The 17,858-nt window shown below is 43.9% G+C and overlaps 1 protein-coding gene across 1 annotated transcript in view; it reads right to left on the reverse strand.

The window, feature by feature from the left end:
* VPS53 (VPS53 subunit of GARP complex) overlaps positions 1 to 17,858 on the reverse strand; it is a 125,178-nt gene that overhangs the window by 62,688 nt on the left and 44,632 nt on the right. Inside the window, exons 9-13 of the mRNA XM_065908851.1 lie at positions 15,779 to 15,857; positions 13,084 to 13,227; positions 12,480 to 12,622; positions 9,705 to 9,846; positions 700 to 801 (exon numbers count right to left, since the gene is read on the reverse strand). Coding sequence (XP_065764923.1) covers positions 700 to 801; positions 9,705 to 9,846; positions 12,480 to 12,622; positions 13,084 to 13,227; positions 15,779 to 15,857 — 610 coding nt within the window. The remainder of the gene's footprint in view (positions 1 to 699; positions 802 to 9,704; positions 9,847 to 12,479; positions 12,623 to 13,083; positions 13,228 to 15,778; positions 15,858 to 17,858) is intronic.

The following is a 17,858-nucleotide window of genomic DNA, read 5'->3' on the forward strand; positions in this document are numbered from 1 at the left end:
AATTAAAAGAAGGCTCACTAATCCAGACAGGAAAAGTCCTGATTTATTGGTCTAACCTCTCGTGTCATAAAATGGCAATGAAACAAAAACACCATTCTCTGGAATGAAGGGAGAGGAAATTTAAGAGTTGGACAGAAAAAGCCGAAGGAAATGAAAGTGCTGGTGTGCTCTGAAAAGTAACTCCCCAAATATGCCACTGGTCCCCTTGGTGTTTTCAGGCCTCCCTGACAGCTTCCAGACCTAAGGTGCTTGGCTTCCGCTGAGTCGGAGTCTCTCCTGGCTGACGGGGGCTGCTAACTTCACCAGGGATCTTTCAGCCTCTCATGTCATCACCAGACCAGATCAGGGGACAACTAAAAGCTGGGTTGGCAAATTCGAGAGATGATGAATGAGCCAGGGCAGAGTTTGGCCGCCCTGCCATACCCGCTGATCAAGTTTGGACGTGTTACTGAGGCCGGTGGTGGTGAGGCGACTGGAGAGCAGAGGGGTGGGGTGGGGTGGGGTGGGGCAGGAAGGACTGCTCTCTTACTCAGGTTTCTAAATGTGCTTTCAGATAAAGCCCTTCTAGAAAGACCACCAAGGTTGTAATCTCTGAATGTGGTCAACAGCCAAGGGATCATATTTAAGAATGAGCAGACCCATTTTCAGAAACAAACATTCGGCAGGCTGTGTGGGGGGAGAAATGCAAACCAGACTTACTTGCTCTAAATCTCCTTTCTCCATCGCCAGTTCCTCCATCTCTGCTGCTGGCTCATCCTCCAGGAAGGGATTGGTGGAAGCGGGTGGAGATTCGAGTTTTTTCTGTTAATTAGATGTGAGAAACAGATGGGTGTTTTCTGAGTAGAGTCAACACCTTTCCCCACTGATCTGCCTTTTCCAAGGCTCTCCAACAGCTATACCATACAATCTGATGGGCAAAAATGGAGACACCCTGGATCACATTCTCACCACCAGGCCTTCACACTGCTTTTTATAACTGGAGGATAACTTACAACACTGTGATGGTTTCTGCCACATATCAACATGAATGGGCCACAGGCATACATGCGTCCCCTCCCTCCTAAGCTCCCCCCTCAGCCCACCCCTCCAGTAGTCACACAGCACCAGTTTTGGGTTCCCCACATCACACATCAAACTCCCTCTGGCTCTTCCAGAAACCTGAGCCCACCTGACCCCAACTGTGAGCTGCCTAAAACTCTCACTCATCCTTCAATCTTCAAGTCAGAGGTCCCCTGTTCTGGGCAGCCTTTCCCCAGCTGGCAAGTCTGGTTTAGAAGCCTCTATCCCCACCTGGCATGTCCCCTAACCAGGTATTTATTAAAATACTGCCAATTACTCATGTGTGTGTGTCTTCTCCTCACTAGGTTCTGTGACTGCAGGAATCATGTCTGTCTTCTGTCCTATCTCTGGTGCCTGGCCAGAGACCTCATATCTCTTCTGAAATATGAAGATGGGTTTGAATTCAAAAACAAAATCCAGAGCTAATCTTTTGTGTTCCAGATCATAGACTTTTCTCTTCCCAATTAAGACCCATTACAGCACCCACAACAAGATCTCCTTGAGATAAATTACTCCCCAGCCCCTGAATGTGACTTTTTTTTTCATTTTTCAAAAATACTTCTGAGCATGTATTAAAAACAAACAAACAAATATTTATTTGACTGCACTGGGTCTTAACTGCAGCATGCCGGATTTTCAGTCTTTAGATGTGGCACTCGACCTCTTTAACTGCCACATGTGGGATCTAGATCCCTGATCAGGGATCGAACCTGGGCCCCCTGCATTGGGAGCACAGAGTCTTAGCTACTGGACCACCAGGAAAGTCCCGTGACCACTCTTTCAAAATATCACTGACTGAGACCTCAGGCTAGTAGAAAGCTGGAGGCAGGAGATGTGGGTTTCAGCTCCAATGCTGTTGCGCTGGCCCAGTCACCTAGCTTCTCTGAACCCCAGCAGCCTGACTGGCTGAATGAGGAGGATGGAGTTACAGACTACTTGAAGAATTAAGTGTGATAAAGCATGTGAAACACTAGAAGAAGCACATGATACATACTTACAATGATGATTCAGTGCAACAACAGAATCGAGGTGGTGCTTTGGAATTTTTTTTTTTTTTTTTAACAAATCTGACCTCAGAATGTTGTTTATACCAAGGATCTGGGTGTTCTAGCAGAAAGGGAACTCAGCAGACAAGCAGGATAAAGGGGACTGGCAGGTGCTGGGGAAGAGGAAGAGGGGAGAGGAACGGCTCTCTTGAGACAAGAAGCTGGGTACAGAGGGAGTTTCTAAAACTTGTGAGGCGACTTCCCTGGTGGTCCAGTGGCTATGACTCTGAGCTCCCAATGCAGGGGCCCAGGATCGATCCCTAGTGAGGGAACTAGATTTCACATGCTGCAACTAAAGATACACATGCCACAATGAAGATCAACACTCCCACGTGCCACAACTAAGACCCGGCACAGTTAAACAAATAAGTATTTTTAAAATTTTCAAAAATAATAAAATAAAAGTACTTGTGATAATTTGAGCATGTATCAGTGCAGCAGACTGATAATCCCTATGGCAAGAAGGATGGCAGACAGACCACAGTGTATGAATGACTTTGTCCGGTGCCAGGACATCAGCTGAAGATGTTACCAAGAAAAGAAAGAAAGAAGGAACCCAACAACACAGAAAAATAAAAAATAAAACTTAAACACCCTCCCCCCCCACACACACACCCACACACACACACACACCCACCCAGGTCTGGTTTAAGCTTTAAGACAATCCCACTTACATCCATGTAAACTACTTAATTCTTTTTTTTTTTTTTACATAATTCTTGGCTAAAACACTTGGACATTATTATGTAGCTAGACAGAGCCTTGGTGTATGAAGAAAGCCTTGTGATTAAGGCACTCTGTGCGTGTGCGTGCTCATGCTCAGTTGCTCAGTTGCATCCAACTCTTTGCAACCTTAAGGACTATACCCCACAGGATCCCCTGTCCATAGAATTTTCCATGCAAGAATACCAGAGCAGGTTGCCTTTTCCTCCTCCAGGAGATCTTCCTGACCCAGGGATTTACCTGAATCTCATGTCTTATGCATTGGCAGGTGGATTCTTTACCACTACGCCACCTGGGAAGCCTAATTAATGCATTAGCTCAAGGAACTCAGAAGGAGAACAAAGATTTCTGAGGCATCTTCTGAAGAAACAATATGGTCTAAGAACCCAGCAAACATTTCAAATGTATACACTTTGAAATTTGGCTTCTTTGCCTGATATGGGGGGGGACCTCGTAAATGTAAAGCAATTTACATTTATTTTCAGAATTAGGCTATTTTTAGAAAGTAATGTTTCTTTGAAAGCCATATTTCTGAGTTTTAGTTGTCTCTGTGAGGGTTGCTGGTATTTTAGAGTGAGGGTGAAAAAGGGAATCTAAGCTTCAACAACAAGTTAAATTAGTTAATAGCACTGGATTCCTGATCCTACTGGGTCAAACTGGGTTTGGGGATCACACTGTTGAGCTGGCCCGCTATGATTCTGAGTCTTTCAGTCCTTTGGAGATGTGGAGAGCCAAGTCAGCAACTGAATGCAAAGCTTTGTTTAAAATCATTCAGCAACAGAAACAGGATGTAAGTTTTTGAACCAAATATTCCTCATCTAGGCCTACCAGGGTTGATAATATGTTTCACAATTATATACAGGTAGCTCTCATTTTAAAAACAATGTGTTCTTGGAAATGTTGATAAAAGGGGATATTGGTGATGCGAACTGAGGGCGTTCCTGGGCTCCACGCCCACTGATGGGAGTATTCAATGATGGAGGTAAGTCGTAAGAAGCAAACATAAAAGGCAGCACTGAAAAAGCAGAGAGACGTTCCAGGCAATACAGTGTGGGCTACTTGTTTGGTGTCACCGGGCCAGGAGATTCCCCACAGGAGAGGGGTCCTTCCTATTCCCACAATCTGTCTCTATTAACAAACTGATGAGATGACTGGAGTCAAGGGCACTCGGGAACTTCCTGCTCATTCATGTGAGGCACATGCATTCCAACTGGGAACCAAGCTGATACCAGAAAAGCGACTCACCACTCCTCGACCTGACAAAGGGATGCACTGGGCACCACGAGGAAAGCAGGGAGCGAGGTCCTGAGGGAGCTTATGGTCAAGTGGGGGAGGCAGACTTTAACCAGAGAATCACACAAGCGTGTGAGGAGGGCCATGCAGGAAAAGCAGAGGCTGTTATGAAAGGATGCAAGGGAGGGTCACAGAAAACCCCTGAGGAAACGATGTTTGAGCCAGAACTGAAGGATGTTTCAGAGCTCGTGTGGGAGCGATGTGGGGTGTCCAGGGCTGAGCATCTGCTCAGCTCCAGGCACGCTCCTGGGCACCAGAGATCCAGCACTGAGCAAGATAAAGAAGGGAGGTGACGTGCTGAAAATACAGTGTGGGAACTGGGCTGGGCTGGGGAGGTTCTTCACAAGGTGATCCAAGAGGGCCTCTCTGAGGCAGGGACAGTTGAGTAGAGACCTGAATGAGAAGAAGCTGGCTGGGCCAAGACCTGGGGAGGAGCATTCTCCCCAGGGAGAGCCGGTGCAAAGGCTGGAGTGAAAGGAGCATGGCGGGGAGGGGCAGCAGGGCCCCAGATCACACAGCCTGTTGTGGGCTGTGGGAAAGGCTGGTTTTCTCATACCAACTGGGCAGTCACTGGGGGCTCTAAACAGGGCAGTGGAAGGACCCAGTTTTAGATTCTGAAGAGGCTGCTGCCAGGTGGGGCTGACACCAGAGTGGGCGAAGCTAGAGTCGTGGAGATGGAAAAAAGGAGCCACATCTGGAGCATCTTCAGAAGAGCAGACTCAACGGGACTTGATGAGAGTGTGGATGTGATGGGGAAGGAAAGAAAGGAATCAGGGGAAAGGCGCTCTCTGGCCTGAGGAACTGTGTGGCTGGCAGGACCACTGACTGAGGGATGGGCCTGGGTTCGAGTCCAGGCTCTACCACTCGGGTATGTGGCTTAATTTCTCCATGACTCAGCCCTTCCACCTGCAACGTGAAGGGCTATGAACACCCACTGCACAGAGATGTAGAGACAGTTAATGAGGCAGCACACGTAAAGCATGACTGTGTATACGGAGCAGCTAAACACAACAGCCGGGGAAGTGCGGCATGCGGGGGCTGTCCTTAGTGTTAACTGGGGTACAAGTCACGAGGGCAGGACCGTGGCGTGCCCCTCAATACAGCGATGCTCAGCGAGGAACGAGAGAGGAGCACAGGGCTTAGAGGACCCATAAAAAGAATGTCTTTAATCACAAGTGAGATCTGTCCCTACTATTTCATCTCTTTGGGAGCTCTCCAGAAAATGAAAGCAATGCATCCATCAAATTACAAGGCAGAGGCCCACTGGGCTTCACCCTTCTGCCCTAGTCTCCAACAAAGTCCTCCAAGTACCTCCTGGACCACCATCCCATTGGCAAATGTTATGCCACAAAACACTGAGAGGTGGACGCCTGCTACTGAGGGGGCCATGCTACTGCTCTGATTAATTTGCTGTGATGAAAGAACCAGTCTCTGCAGGGAGCCGTCACCAGCACAACTCAGCCCTGTGTGCAAGAGGCCTGCTGGCAGAGGCAACCAAATCTGCCACTTACTCCTGCTCTGTGGCTGTCATAGACCACAGAGAATTACAAGTTGAGGTTTAGATTTTAAAGAACTCAAATGACATGTTCCATGAGCTCTGGGGCTGCTAAATGAAACCAAAAATCTGCCAAGAAATGCACAACTTTCCAGTTTTGAAAGAATTCATTCTTTTTGCTATGATGACAGTTGATTTCAAGTTCATACATGAAAAGTCTTCACACGGCCAGGGTAGTCCTACTAATTAAACCACATGGGATTCCCAACACTATCAAAACAACAGAGGCCAGAGGACAGACAAGCTGTCTCATTTACTGTTGGGAAGAGCCAACCAGGTTTTAGTCAGTAGTATGTCCATATCTGGGTCTGTCTGCACAAATCTCTTTCTAAGGTCTTAGCTGAACCCTTCAAATAATCAAAGAAGAAACTCTGAAATTTATGATGAATCTGTTTCCTTTCCCTGGAGAAGAGACCTTTCAATGTTAGATGAAAGTTCCACAGTTTCTGCATTTCTCACTCCAAAAACACTTAATTCCAGCCCAGTTCCTGATTTGTCCTTAAAGAGATGACCTGGAGACCTCGGCCGATAGGACGGTGAACACAGGCCTACGCACACCTGGTTTAACCTCGCTGGGACCCCTCTTTTGTTCTTGGTACCACCACGTTCAGATCTCATGTGACAGTTATGTACAGGTGTCTTTCTCCTACTAGAATATACACACCTGTCTGATTCAATTTTTCATCTTTACCCAAGGCCCTGCCCCAAGAGGGAGCTTGAAAAACACTGGTGGATAAACGCTGGTGGAGAAGCATTCAATAAAGTCCTCTTCAGACACAGGCATTATGGTTTCTATTTTTGGTTTAAAAAAAACAAACCAACCAAAACCCAGGTAGGTGTAGGTGTGTGTGCACATGTGCATGCACGGTTGGAAGAGTCTCAAATTATAACCGACACTATTAAACAGTGCACACCTCTGGGAGGAGGGATTTAGAGTAAATAAGAAAGGAGAGCTTATTCTATTTTTTTTAATATTCTGTCTTCTATTTTATTTAAGATTTTTTTATGTCAACCATTTTTTTTTAAATGTGGACCATTTTTAAATTCTTTATTAAATTTGTTACAATATTGCTTCTGTTTTATCTTTTGGTTTTTTAGCCACAGGCATGTGGGATTTTAGCTCCCTGACCAGGGATCAAACCTATAGCCTCTGCATTGAAAGGCGAAGTCTTAACCACTGCGACCTGGATCCCAATGCCAGGGAAGTCCCAAGAAGAGATTGTTCTTTTAAAGTATTTTATTCTGTTTGAGCTATAATAAGCATGACTCTCCCTCTTTTTGGTAGATAAATTATCTGAGGCATCAAGATGATTTATAACTAAACTCAGATTTTCTAAAACCCTTGATATTTTAAAACTGTGACATAATTAACATAAAATTCACCATTTTAAGGTGATTTTCATTTCAGTGATTTCATAGAGGCTGAATATAATGTTTAACATAAATCTAATCATTGAGTCTCTAATAATGCATGTGGGTATACTTAAATCCTATCTAGACATTTGCTTTTAATTTCAAGGCATTTTAATTTACAGACTATATCAAATCCCTCCTAAAGGGTCAGGAATTTAGGCAATCAGCTAGAAACCTGGGCAGTTCCCTTCTTCCAGTAACTGTTATAACACAGGACATTATGAGTTTGTTGGGGCTGGAATAATAAAAACAAAACATGCCCTGTCCTTAAGCTCTTTCAGTCTAAGTTTCTAACAGATGTCAAGTCACACCTGTCAAAAAAGAGCAAAAGATGATGCATCCCATGGCTCAGTTAGGAAGAGCTTTCCAGGTGAACCCGTCTTTTCAGGTGAGCTCACCCTCATTGTTTCACTGTCAATTGGTCACCAAGGGGCATGAAAAGGCCTGAGTGGTACAGTGAAGGGTACAAGGGAGCAAGCCTGGGAGGGTTTCTGGTTAACCTGGCCCTTTGGCTGACTTCTTATCTGCTCTATTATTTTCCAAAGAATTTGATAACTTTCAATGAAATCTGGCATATGATAAAGAGTATTAAGATATACTTTGATTCATTCTGTAGCTCCACTACCCTGAAACAAAATGGTGACCACAAAAGATTACCCAAAAGGCATATCCTGGCATCAAGGCCAGACAGGGAGCAGGGTAGGAGACAAGCAACAGCCAGTCTTCAGATGGGGTGTCCAGCAGCTAGACTGGTCACTAGGCCAGGTGGCACTTCTGACCCAGCCCAGGCCAGCCTCTTTCCAACACTGTCTGTTGGGAGCATTGTCAACAGTCACTACTAAGTCCATCAGGGTCTCTGACACTGATGTCTGCAGGCTACTGGTGAAGGTGTGGCCCCACTTGCGCACACCAAGATGTTTGCTGGACCAGGTTCAGAGTGAACATCACTGAGAGTGAGAAGCACAACCTTCACATCTCCCCACAGCAGGGCAGCCGTGAGCCAATTCTCCAGGACCTGGCCTGCCTTGTGGAAGAGTCCAGAGGAGTTCTGTTGCCTTTCTAGAAATTCATCTTTAAGGGAAGATCCTTGAAGGCTGTGGAGCTGCCATGGTCAGGAACTGGAATGCAGAACGGTTGCTGGGTCACAATAACTGGGACAAAGAACAGTCTCAGGGAAAGAGACTGTTTTAAAAGAGAGAAGTGACTTTGAGAAGGCTGTGTGGAAGACAGCTGACCAACTGGAGAGGTGAAGGGTGAATAAAAAGCTCATGGCTCAGGATTTCCCTGGCGGTTAAGACTTCATCTGCCAATGCAGGGGGTGCAGGTTCGATTCCTAGTTGGAGAACTAAGATCCCACATGTCTCACAGCCAAAAAACCAAAAAATGAAACAGAAACAATACTGTAACAAATTCAATAAAGCCTTTAAAAATGGTCCACTTAAAAAAAAAAAAAAAGCTCATGGTTTAGCAGGATTTTTTGTAATCTGAAACTCTGCAAACTAGATAGGAGAGGCAGGCAACAGCTGAACAACTGGAGGAGGCATTTGTAAATGGATTATGCCAAAGAATTTCAAAGACAGAAGTCCAAAAAGGAACGGATTGGTGGGAAAGGTTCAGGGGTTCCTAGTGACGGGGAACAACATCGCAGAGCATAGTACCCCCAGGAGACAGAAGGCTGCAGTCTGGGAGCATGACCCTGGCAGTGGGTAAGAGTGGAGAGATGCCGGCTGCCCTGAGAAACAAGCAGACATCCACTGTTATCATTTCCAGATCTTTTTCTTACCTATTTATATATATATAAACATGCTTCTTCCACGAATGGAATTCTACTATATGTACTGGGCTGTGTGGCTCAGTTGGTAAAGAATCTGCCTGCAATGCAGGAGATCCCTGGTTCGGGAAGACCCCTTGGAGAAGGAAATGGCATCCCACTCCAGTATTCTTGCCTGGAAAACCGATGGACAGAGGAGCCAGGCAGCTCCAGTTCATGGGGTCGCAAAGAGCTGGACATGACCTAGCGACTAAATCACCACCACTGGGCTATAGCTTATGTTTTGCACCTATATATGTGAGAGGTTTTCTTCCTATGACAGCATATCTACATCTATTCCTCACTCAACTACTCTGAAACTGCTCTATCTATTCCACAGTGTGAATATACCATATTTCACTTAAGGTCAGTGATGGACGTTATAGAAATCTCCACCGTTTTCTGCTTTTAAGGTTGCAGTTCACGTTTTTGGGGGTTACATCTTCCTCTAAACACATCTTCATTATAACAAAACTCAAGAGTTGATAAAATAATAAGGTATTTGTGACTGAGTTAGTGAGGACTCTGTGACTCACAGAATTACTAGGCTTAAAATGGGGCCGATCCCTTGATAAAATGATGACAAGACATTCTAAAAACATGAAGTACTGCATAATAGACAAATGATAAAGCTATATAGAGTGTTCTGTATGACTATTTGCATGAATTCAACTAAATCCTTGGGATGGGGGATTAAGCACTTGAGCTGATAGATGGAAACACCAAACTGTAAAAGACTTCAAAAGCGAGCTCACCCGCCCAGGCCTCCAATGCCCGGGTCTGGAGTCCCTTAGGACAGTCTTACCAGCGTTCCATCCGTCAGGGTGCACCCGGAAAAACGCTTTGCAAGAAACCCCTCAAAGTTAGTCGTTCTTTGAATAGCAAAGAGAAGCAATTTCACTTCAATTTCCTTAGCTCTTGTACGCATGATCTTGGCAAGTTCTGTCCTTAAAATTAAAGAGAGAAGAATGCTGTCGAACAAACTGATCATTCAAGACAGGACAAAGTAAGTGTCTTTAGCTTATACTTAAAAAAAAACAAAGCATGCAGTCATTTCAAAACCTGAAGTCTATCACCAACTAAGTTTAATGCTCAGGGAATAGAAACACATATTCTAAATAAGAATTTTAGGGACTTTCCCTGCAGTCCAGCAGTGAAGACTCTGCAATCTTGCTGCCAAGGGCCTGGGTTCAATCCCTGGTGGGGGAACTAAGATCTCATAAGCCATGCAGCCTAAATAAATAAATAATAAGAATTTTAAGGTGAAATTATCCACCAGTCCAAAAAAAATAAAATCAAAGATAATGGATATCAATTTGCTTACACAGCTACTACAATTTTTATTATTTTTAAAATTTCCATTCACTTGTTAATAGTATATATGAAACATTTACTCGGTATATTTAAAAATGCATATATCCTATATAATTTTACAGGTCATTAATTACTGAATCATAAAGCCCTCCCTCTTCCAGATAGCTCAATAACCATCTTTTCAATCAGAAAGCAGGACCCCTGGGTAGAGATGAGAGAGATGGGAGTTGATCCCCTTGTAAAAAGTGACAGGTACCCATCTGGGTGTTTCCTGCCTGTGATGCTTACAGGCCACTCAAGTGTCCTACCTCAGAATGCTACATTGTAAGGGAGCAGTCACATAAGAGTTCTCAAAGAGCCTCTTAATTTGAGAATTATGTACCTACAGGCTTTTAGCCAAAATTCGAACAATGAAAGCTTGGCAGCAGCACTGCCATTAGCTGACACAACAGCACGTGTGTTGGCTTTTGTGTATACTCACTCTCCTGTGGACTTCGTTTTTCACAGAAAATGCATTTTTCAAGACACTGAACTAGGGGCCAAAGTGAATTAGTTATCGATCTCTCAAGCAATGCACTCTTTCTTTGCTAATCAGGACTTAGAAAGTGACAACCACAATCAACCTTGAATCAATAAGGTCATCTAAATCCAGCAACAAGTGTGTTTCTGAAAACCACCATCACACAGAATGTAAAGCGCCAAGGGTGACCCTAATGTAAACTAGGGACTCTGGGTAGCAATGAGGTATCAAGGTAAGTTCAGCAACTGTAACCTGTATACACTCTGGTTTGGGGATGCTGATGATGGCGGAGGCCTCTGTGGATGCAGGGGAGGGCAGAGGGCATATGGGAATCTTCTTGTCGATCTTGCTGTGAACATAAATCTGCTTTAAAAAATAAAGCCTACATGTGCATTCTAGAGCCCGGGCTCTGCAACAAGAGGAGTCAATGCAATGAGAAACCAGTGTGCCACAGGTAGACAGTAGCCCTGCTCACCCCAAATAGAGAAAGCCCACGCACAGCCATGAAGACTCAGCACAGTCACAAATAACTAACTTAAAAAATAAAGCCTAGTTAAAAACAAACAAACAAAATCAACAGCCAATATCTCTTAATGAATCCCTGCCCCCTATGATGTGCTCTTAAAGCATACAGCTTGACTGTACTCCCCAATTTTAAGAGAGATGATTACCATGAATTACTCTAAGGTGGCTGAGTTATGCATACATATGGGACTTCTTAAAACATTAACTGGGGTTAATGTGACTGTGCACTCGTCAGAGGGCCTCTGTAGATTCCAGCTTTAGCTCTGTCACACTGATCTATACTTCTTGGGCTTTAATTCTTGATCTAAAGGGACTATCTGGCCCTGGGCTATGGCTCATGGAACCGAAGACAGGAGGAATGGGAGAAGGTCTCTAAAAGGCTCAGAACACTCAGATACCAAAGTGATTAACGATCCAAAGACTATAAACACTGGGTTAGGGGTGGGAAATCTGCTCAACAACTATTTCCTGAGTGTGTACTATGTCACTGGAGTAGACACAGCCCTGTCCCTCTGGAACCATCTACCTAGCATGTCAGAAAAGCCGAACGATGATGGATGTACATTCGCTGCACACTGATATGTGTGACACAGACACACGGGAAAACGTGGGGCAATGAATCACTACAGGGAAATCTGGCTGATGTGCTTTCGGATGGCTAAGAAGGCAGGCCGTTCAAGGTAGGGCAAGGCTATGGGGAAGTCCTAGAACAAAGATAAGAGCAGACTGCGCTGCTGTGTGGTGTGTATATCACTCTTTAGGCAGAACAGACATACAAACAAGTGCTCTGGCTACAGCCTGCTGGCCCAGGGCACTCATGTACCCTTTTCCATTTTTCCCTACCAAGTGTTTACCCCCTCTTCACATAACGCTCTCTCCTCTAGGGCTGGAACTCTGAAGATGGTGAAGGTGGAATACAGCTACAGCTGGAGTCAGGGACTCAGTTTTAGATATATACCAACGAAATCTAACTTTCAACAGGAATGGAGTCTTCTGAAGAGACTCCAGCACAGCTGAAGACATTCTCCTGAAAATCATGATTCTCAAACCAATTTTTAAAAACAGGTGAAAAAAATAAATAAATAAAATAAAATAAAATAAAATAAAATAAAAACAGGTGGAAGTGGTTCCAAAGCCATAGGAACCCATAGAGACTGGGGGGTTGGGCTTTAATCAACTGATATCAATCAATACCCAAATCAGTAGAGAGTTGGTAACTACCTTGTGATGTGGCAAAATTCTACAGCAATTCTCTCCGCCATGTACCACTCACGTGGGAACATTCGGCCATATTTCTCCTCGTAGTCCACGAGCTGGCGTTTGATCCAGGCATAGCGACGGTCGATTTTGTCCAGCCAGGCAACCTGGGGGAAGCAGGGAATAAAATCTACCCCAGCACTGAGAAGTAGTATTGACAGTTGAAGGAAATAAGCAAAAACACAGAAGTAAGAAAAACACAACCAATCTATTTCTCATGATTTTAAAGAGTCTAGGTTACTTTTTTTACTTGATACAGAGGTTCTTAACCCGGGGGCTATGATTGGGCTTCAGGGGTCTATAAATTTCCTGAAACTGTATGCAAGGTTTTATGCATAGGTGCATTTTTGCAGAGAAGATCTCTAGCTCTTGATCCATTTCTCCAAAGGATCAGGGACCCCAAAATGGTTAATAATCACTGGACTGTACAGTCAGCCCCAAGAATCAGGGTTTAACAACCAACATTTTAAGACAGTAATACTAATAAAATATAAATCATAGACTTGAGAGCAATCAATTTTTAGTACAAATCAAATGTGACATCTGAGCTCATTTGGTCAATACTTACATCTTGATTTTCTTGAAAAAGTACTAGGTACTCTGACAGATGCTGTTTAATAAACTTTTTGATGATTTCCTGTTTGATTCTGGGGTCCAAGATATTAGCAACCTGACATGCATCTCGTAGAACGTTGCTGGGTCCTCCTGGCCTCTGGTAAAACACACAGCACACACACCAGTTCAAAAGCCAGAAACAACCTTTAAATCTTATGGCCTCTGACAGCTGCTGCTTCTTGTTCTACTCATGATGTTGTTATTACTTCCACTCCCCTGACACTCATTCTTCTGCTGTGGATGAATATTTGAATTACTTGTTCCTCAATGAAAGAACCATTAAGTTAGTCTGTAGTAGCCAATATAAAAGCTATTCCGTGAATCAACAATGAGACATCCTGGAAACAGGGCCAGCAATGATGGTAGGAACTTTTGCTTTCTGAACTGAAATCACCTTCCTGAAGGGCCCTAAAAGTCAGAATGACACCAGTCTGATGCCACACGTGCCACTTTCCTCTGATTCTAACCTTGGATTCCTGTTCTCAAATTGCTGTATTTATGCCAAACAGCATGCTGGCATTTAAAACCTAAATCCAGGTTCCATCCACCATCCTTGCCCCACTGATGGTCAACTACGCAGACAGGCAGCCAAATTATATTATGATATTGGCGCCCTGACCTGAAAAAAAATAGCAGAAGACTATCAAAGGGCTGTACTGATACATGAGGATGGGAAGGTCTTTTCTATCACTGAAGGCAACTCAGCCTCCTCGAACTTCAGTAACTCACTGAAGGAACATGGCTGGCTGAGTGGACTACAGAACGCTTGGCATCGGCTCGTGGCTTGGCTAAATAGCCGCATAACTTTGGCACAGTTATTGACACTCATCTGAAAAATAATTGGAAAAAAAATAATGCATTTTAACTAGGTGATGATTAAGGGTCTTCCAAATCTTTATGATTTTAAAAAATCAATTCTAATTTATCCATCTCAACTGAAGTTCAAGAGTTTCTTAAGTGTCACTTAGGCTGCCCAAGAACTAACTAAACTGTTAAATGCTGACTATGCTCCATGCTGAGTGGCTACTCTGTCATCCCCTGAGAATTCTGACTGCTCAACTCTGGCTTCTGGATGAAAATGTTTGATCTGACAGAGAAGTCATGAAAGCCAAAATCTACGGGCCCATGGGTTCAGATTTTTTCATTTATAAAGGACTTCACAGTAACCTTGGATACCTTTTTTAAAAAACCTTGATTTACATTTGTGAAGCAGTATTAGAAACACAAAAGCCTTTAAGAGAGGTCAATAGTCACTCAGAAGGAAAAAAGAAAACTCTTAGAGAAACATCAAGTCATCTAGCCAGAGAAAAGGGAAACAAGTTGTTAAAGAAAGCCATTTTCACCTCATTTTCCTCGTGGGGTCTGAGAAAAAGTTATAATGTAGGTCAATGTTATATTTTCCTAAATGATAAAGCTGGGCTTCATCTGCATCTTTCTAAAACTTCTTAAAACCAGGGTCAATAGCAGAGTAGAGTAAAGCAGACCCTAGTGCTTATAACTTGTGAATCTCTTACTATCCCTTTTTACAGGACTGTTTTCTGATACCCACTCCCCACAGTTACAGCAAATGGAAAAGAAAGATGAAGTCCACAAAGGAACATGCTTTATGAATAAAATATCTAATTTCTAGAAGACAGCTAGACTATATGCAGACATGAAAACCAGAGGCAGGTTTCCTATAGGAGGTAATCAACAAAGCTGGGGCAGTGACCCCCACCTACTTCCTAAGTCTCTTTTATGAGGCACAAAGAACAACGATTAAGATATTTCCAGTTATTGAATTATAGAGCGGATCCAGGAAACATTCCTTGGCTCGGCAAACAGACATATATCCCCCACCTCCATCCACCAAGCGCTGCCTGCCAGTGTGTGCTTCAGGTCATTTCTGAGCCGCACAGTTCTTGCTCCTGAAATAGCTCAAATAATAGAGGAGAAAAAAGCTTCTAAGGGTTCTTCTCTCCCCAACACATGCAAAGCATTAAGATTATGTCTGCTACAATTTGAAGGATGGAGCTAAAAGGAGTTACCCTGGCACGATGACGGCCAAATGAGGCAAAGCTTGTTACATGAGAAGTGTAACCAATAGCTCACGAGTGAAATTACTGTGGGCTTTGCAGACACAACACAAACAGCCAGGCTACCAGTGAGAGCTGAAGGGATTCATCCCAACAACAGGACTCGGACCATTACAAGTGAGTCTCCTAACTGTCACTCCAAGAGTTACTTTAAGCCTAAGTACAGTTCTTCTCCACTGTCTCTTCACCAAATTGAAACCAAAAAGTTATATAACAATCCTAAAAAAAACACTGTGGTTTGAAAAAAAAAAAATTAAACAAACAAACAAAGTAACCAAGAGAAAAAAGGTAATTCCCCAGGCAGACAACATATTGGGTTTGACACACGTTAAATGAAATCAAAACAAATCCTCACTGTGGATGCTGTGAGGACACAGATGAGGAGCTGACTGATATTGCTTCGGGATATTTAAAATCAAGGATGGTCCATTACCCTGAATCTTTAGCACACAGACTTTATGGCTTCCAGTAACTGCATTTGAAATAGTAAGTGAATCGTAGTTACGGTGAGTGTGAATCAGGCCAGAATATGGTAAGAAATTCAAAGATTGAAGGGAAAATGCAAAACAATACCTTGGTGCCCTGGGAAGGAAAAGCTTCTTCAAAATCTGCCAGGATTTGCTGTCCTAACTCAGTCTGGGCCGCCTTCACTCTGTAGGGAAAAGATAACGTATCATTGCCTGGCATAATTTTCAAATGTCTATAAATATCTGTGCATGGATCCATAGAGGTTACGACTGCTGAAGTCTTCAGGGATCATCCAGGAAGCAGAAGTGGTGGCTAGATACGATAGGTCACACACTAGTTAACAGCAGGTTTATGACGACATCAGCTTCCCCAATGGCTCAGTGGCAAAGAATTCGCCTGCAATGCCAGAGACACAAGAGTCACGGGTTCAATCCCTGGGTCAGGAAGTTCGCCTGGAGAAGGGAATGGCAACCCACTCCAGTATTCTTGCCTGGAAAATTCCATGGACAGAGGAGACTGGTGGGTTACAGTCCACAGGGTCACAGAGTTGGACACAACTGAGCATGCACACACAGAGATTCTTTCTATATCCTAAAGCTCTCCTAGGCCACCGCTCAGCGCTCGTGAGGTAGTATATGTCAGTCTTTGCAAAATGTCACTGGGGTAGTTACACTGCAGGAAGATGCTATATACTAATGCCCAAGTCAAATATAAATCCACTTCGGGTTACTGGTATAATTACTCTGCCGTTCCTTGGAGAACAGGATGGGAGGCGGGTTTTGAACTGCTTCAGTATTGCTGTTTTTTTTCAACCTGGAAATCAACATCAAGGTTCTAGGTTTTAACAAGTGAACCAAAATACTGTTTTCTAAAGTAAAAAGATCAAATGATAAAATGAACTGCTATTTGAGTGTGAAGGTCACTGAATGAAGACTTAAGTTCGCTCGGGAGATGGTGAGGATGAAGGCTGAGTCACACTGGAATGAGTTTGAAAGGGTAGGCTGGAACTGAACCGGGTGGTTTTCATGGAAATGAGGGCTCAAGAAATAGTGCTTAGCTGAGAGGGAAGAAGGGAAAGGAGAAGCAGCCAGGATGGGAGAGGAGCTCTGGGTCAGCCGCCTGCCACCAGCTCACCCTCCCCCATCCCAGGGAGTTGAGTCCCTCCTGCCCACCATCCTCACAGCTGGACTTGTCCTGAGCCTGAGGCAAATCTTTTATCTTCACTAAAAGCACCATAAAATAATGTTCTTCCTTTTTTGGTCTCCACCCTGTTACTCTGGAATTAACTTTATGAAGTTTCTAGAAATAGTGAACAGCTCAAAACCACAATTTCTTTGGCTACTAGGCTGTGCCTGGCAACCTACAGAGATTTTTTTTTTTAAATGAGGGGATAGTCAGGACCCAAAATGGTCTGGTTTTTCTGTGGCATAGTTATAATTATGCCTTATTCCAAATACTTTCCAGGGTTTTTCCACTATCTTCAAAACTTAAAACTACTCTTATAGGTGGGTTTGCAGCCTCTTTTAGTTACTTTCTGAGGGGATGAGAAATGAGAGAGATAAGGTTGTCACCCAAGTAGCCCATACGTTAGAATCTAATGACATTAAAATGTCATTCATCTACACTTGCCCAGCGTACCACAGGAAACATTCCTTGAGTATGAGCTCTGACAAGAGAGAAGATGCTTTTGTAAAACCATTACCTCTGAGGTCTTATGACTCCACATAATGGGCCAGACAGACCGACTCCCGTGGTGCCAGGTCACAAGACAGAGCTTGCAGGCCCCTCTGCTCCTTCTCTCTCCTCTTGGCAGCCACGGACAGCACAGGTTCCCCCCTAAGCCACACTCACTCCTGGAGGGGAAGTTCCATCCTGGTTGAAAAGTCACAGTCTTATTCTCAGGGCTCCTGAGTGTCTCGGTGATGTGATGGTCCCAGCTCTGCCTCTGTCACCCTTCCTACTCCGCCATCCCCTAGCCCCACATTTTTAACCAGATTTGAAATTGGGGTGCCTAAGGCAATATGGATGGATCTAGAGATTATCACACTAAGTGAAGTAAGTCAGAAAGAGAAAGACAAATACCATATGTTATTTCTTATATGTGGAATCCAAAATGTGACACAAATGAAATTATCTGCGGAACAGAAACAGACTCACAGAGAACAGACCTGTGGTTGCCAAAGTG

This window comes from Muntiacus reevesi, chromosome 18 (genome assembly GCF_963930625.1).
Source record: "Muntiacus reevesi chromosome 18, mMunRee1.1, whole genome shotgun sequence".
Taxonomy (NCBI): Eukaryota; Metazoa; Chordata; class Mammalia; order Artiodactyla; family Cervidae; genus Muntiacus; species Muntiacus reevesi.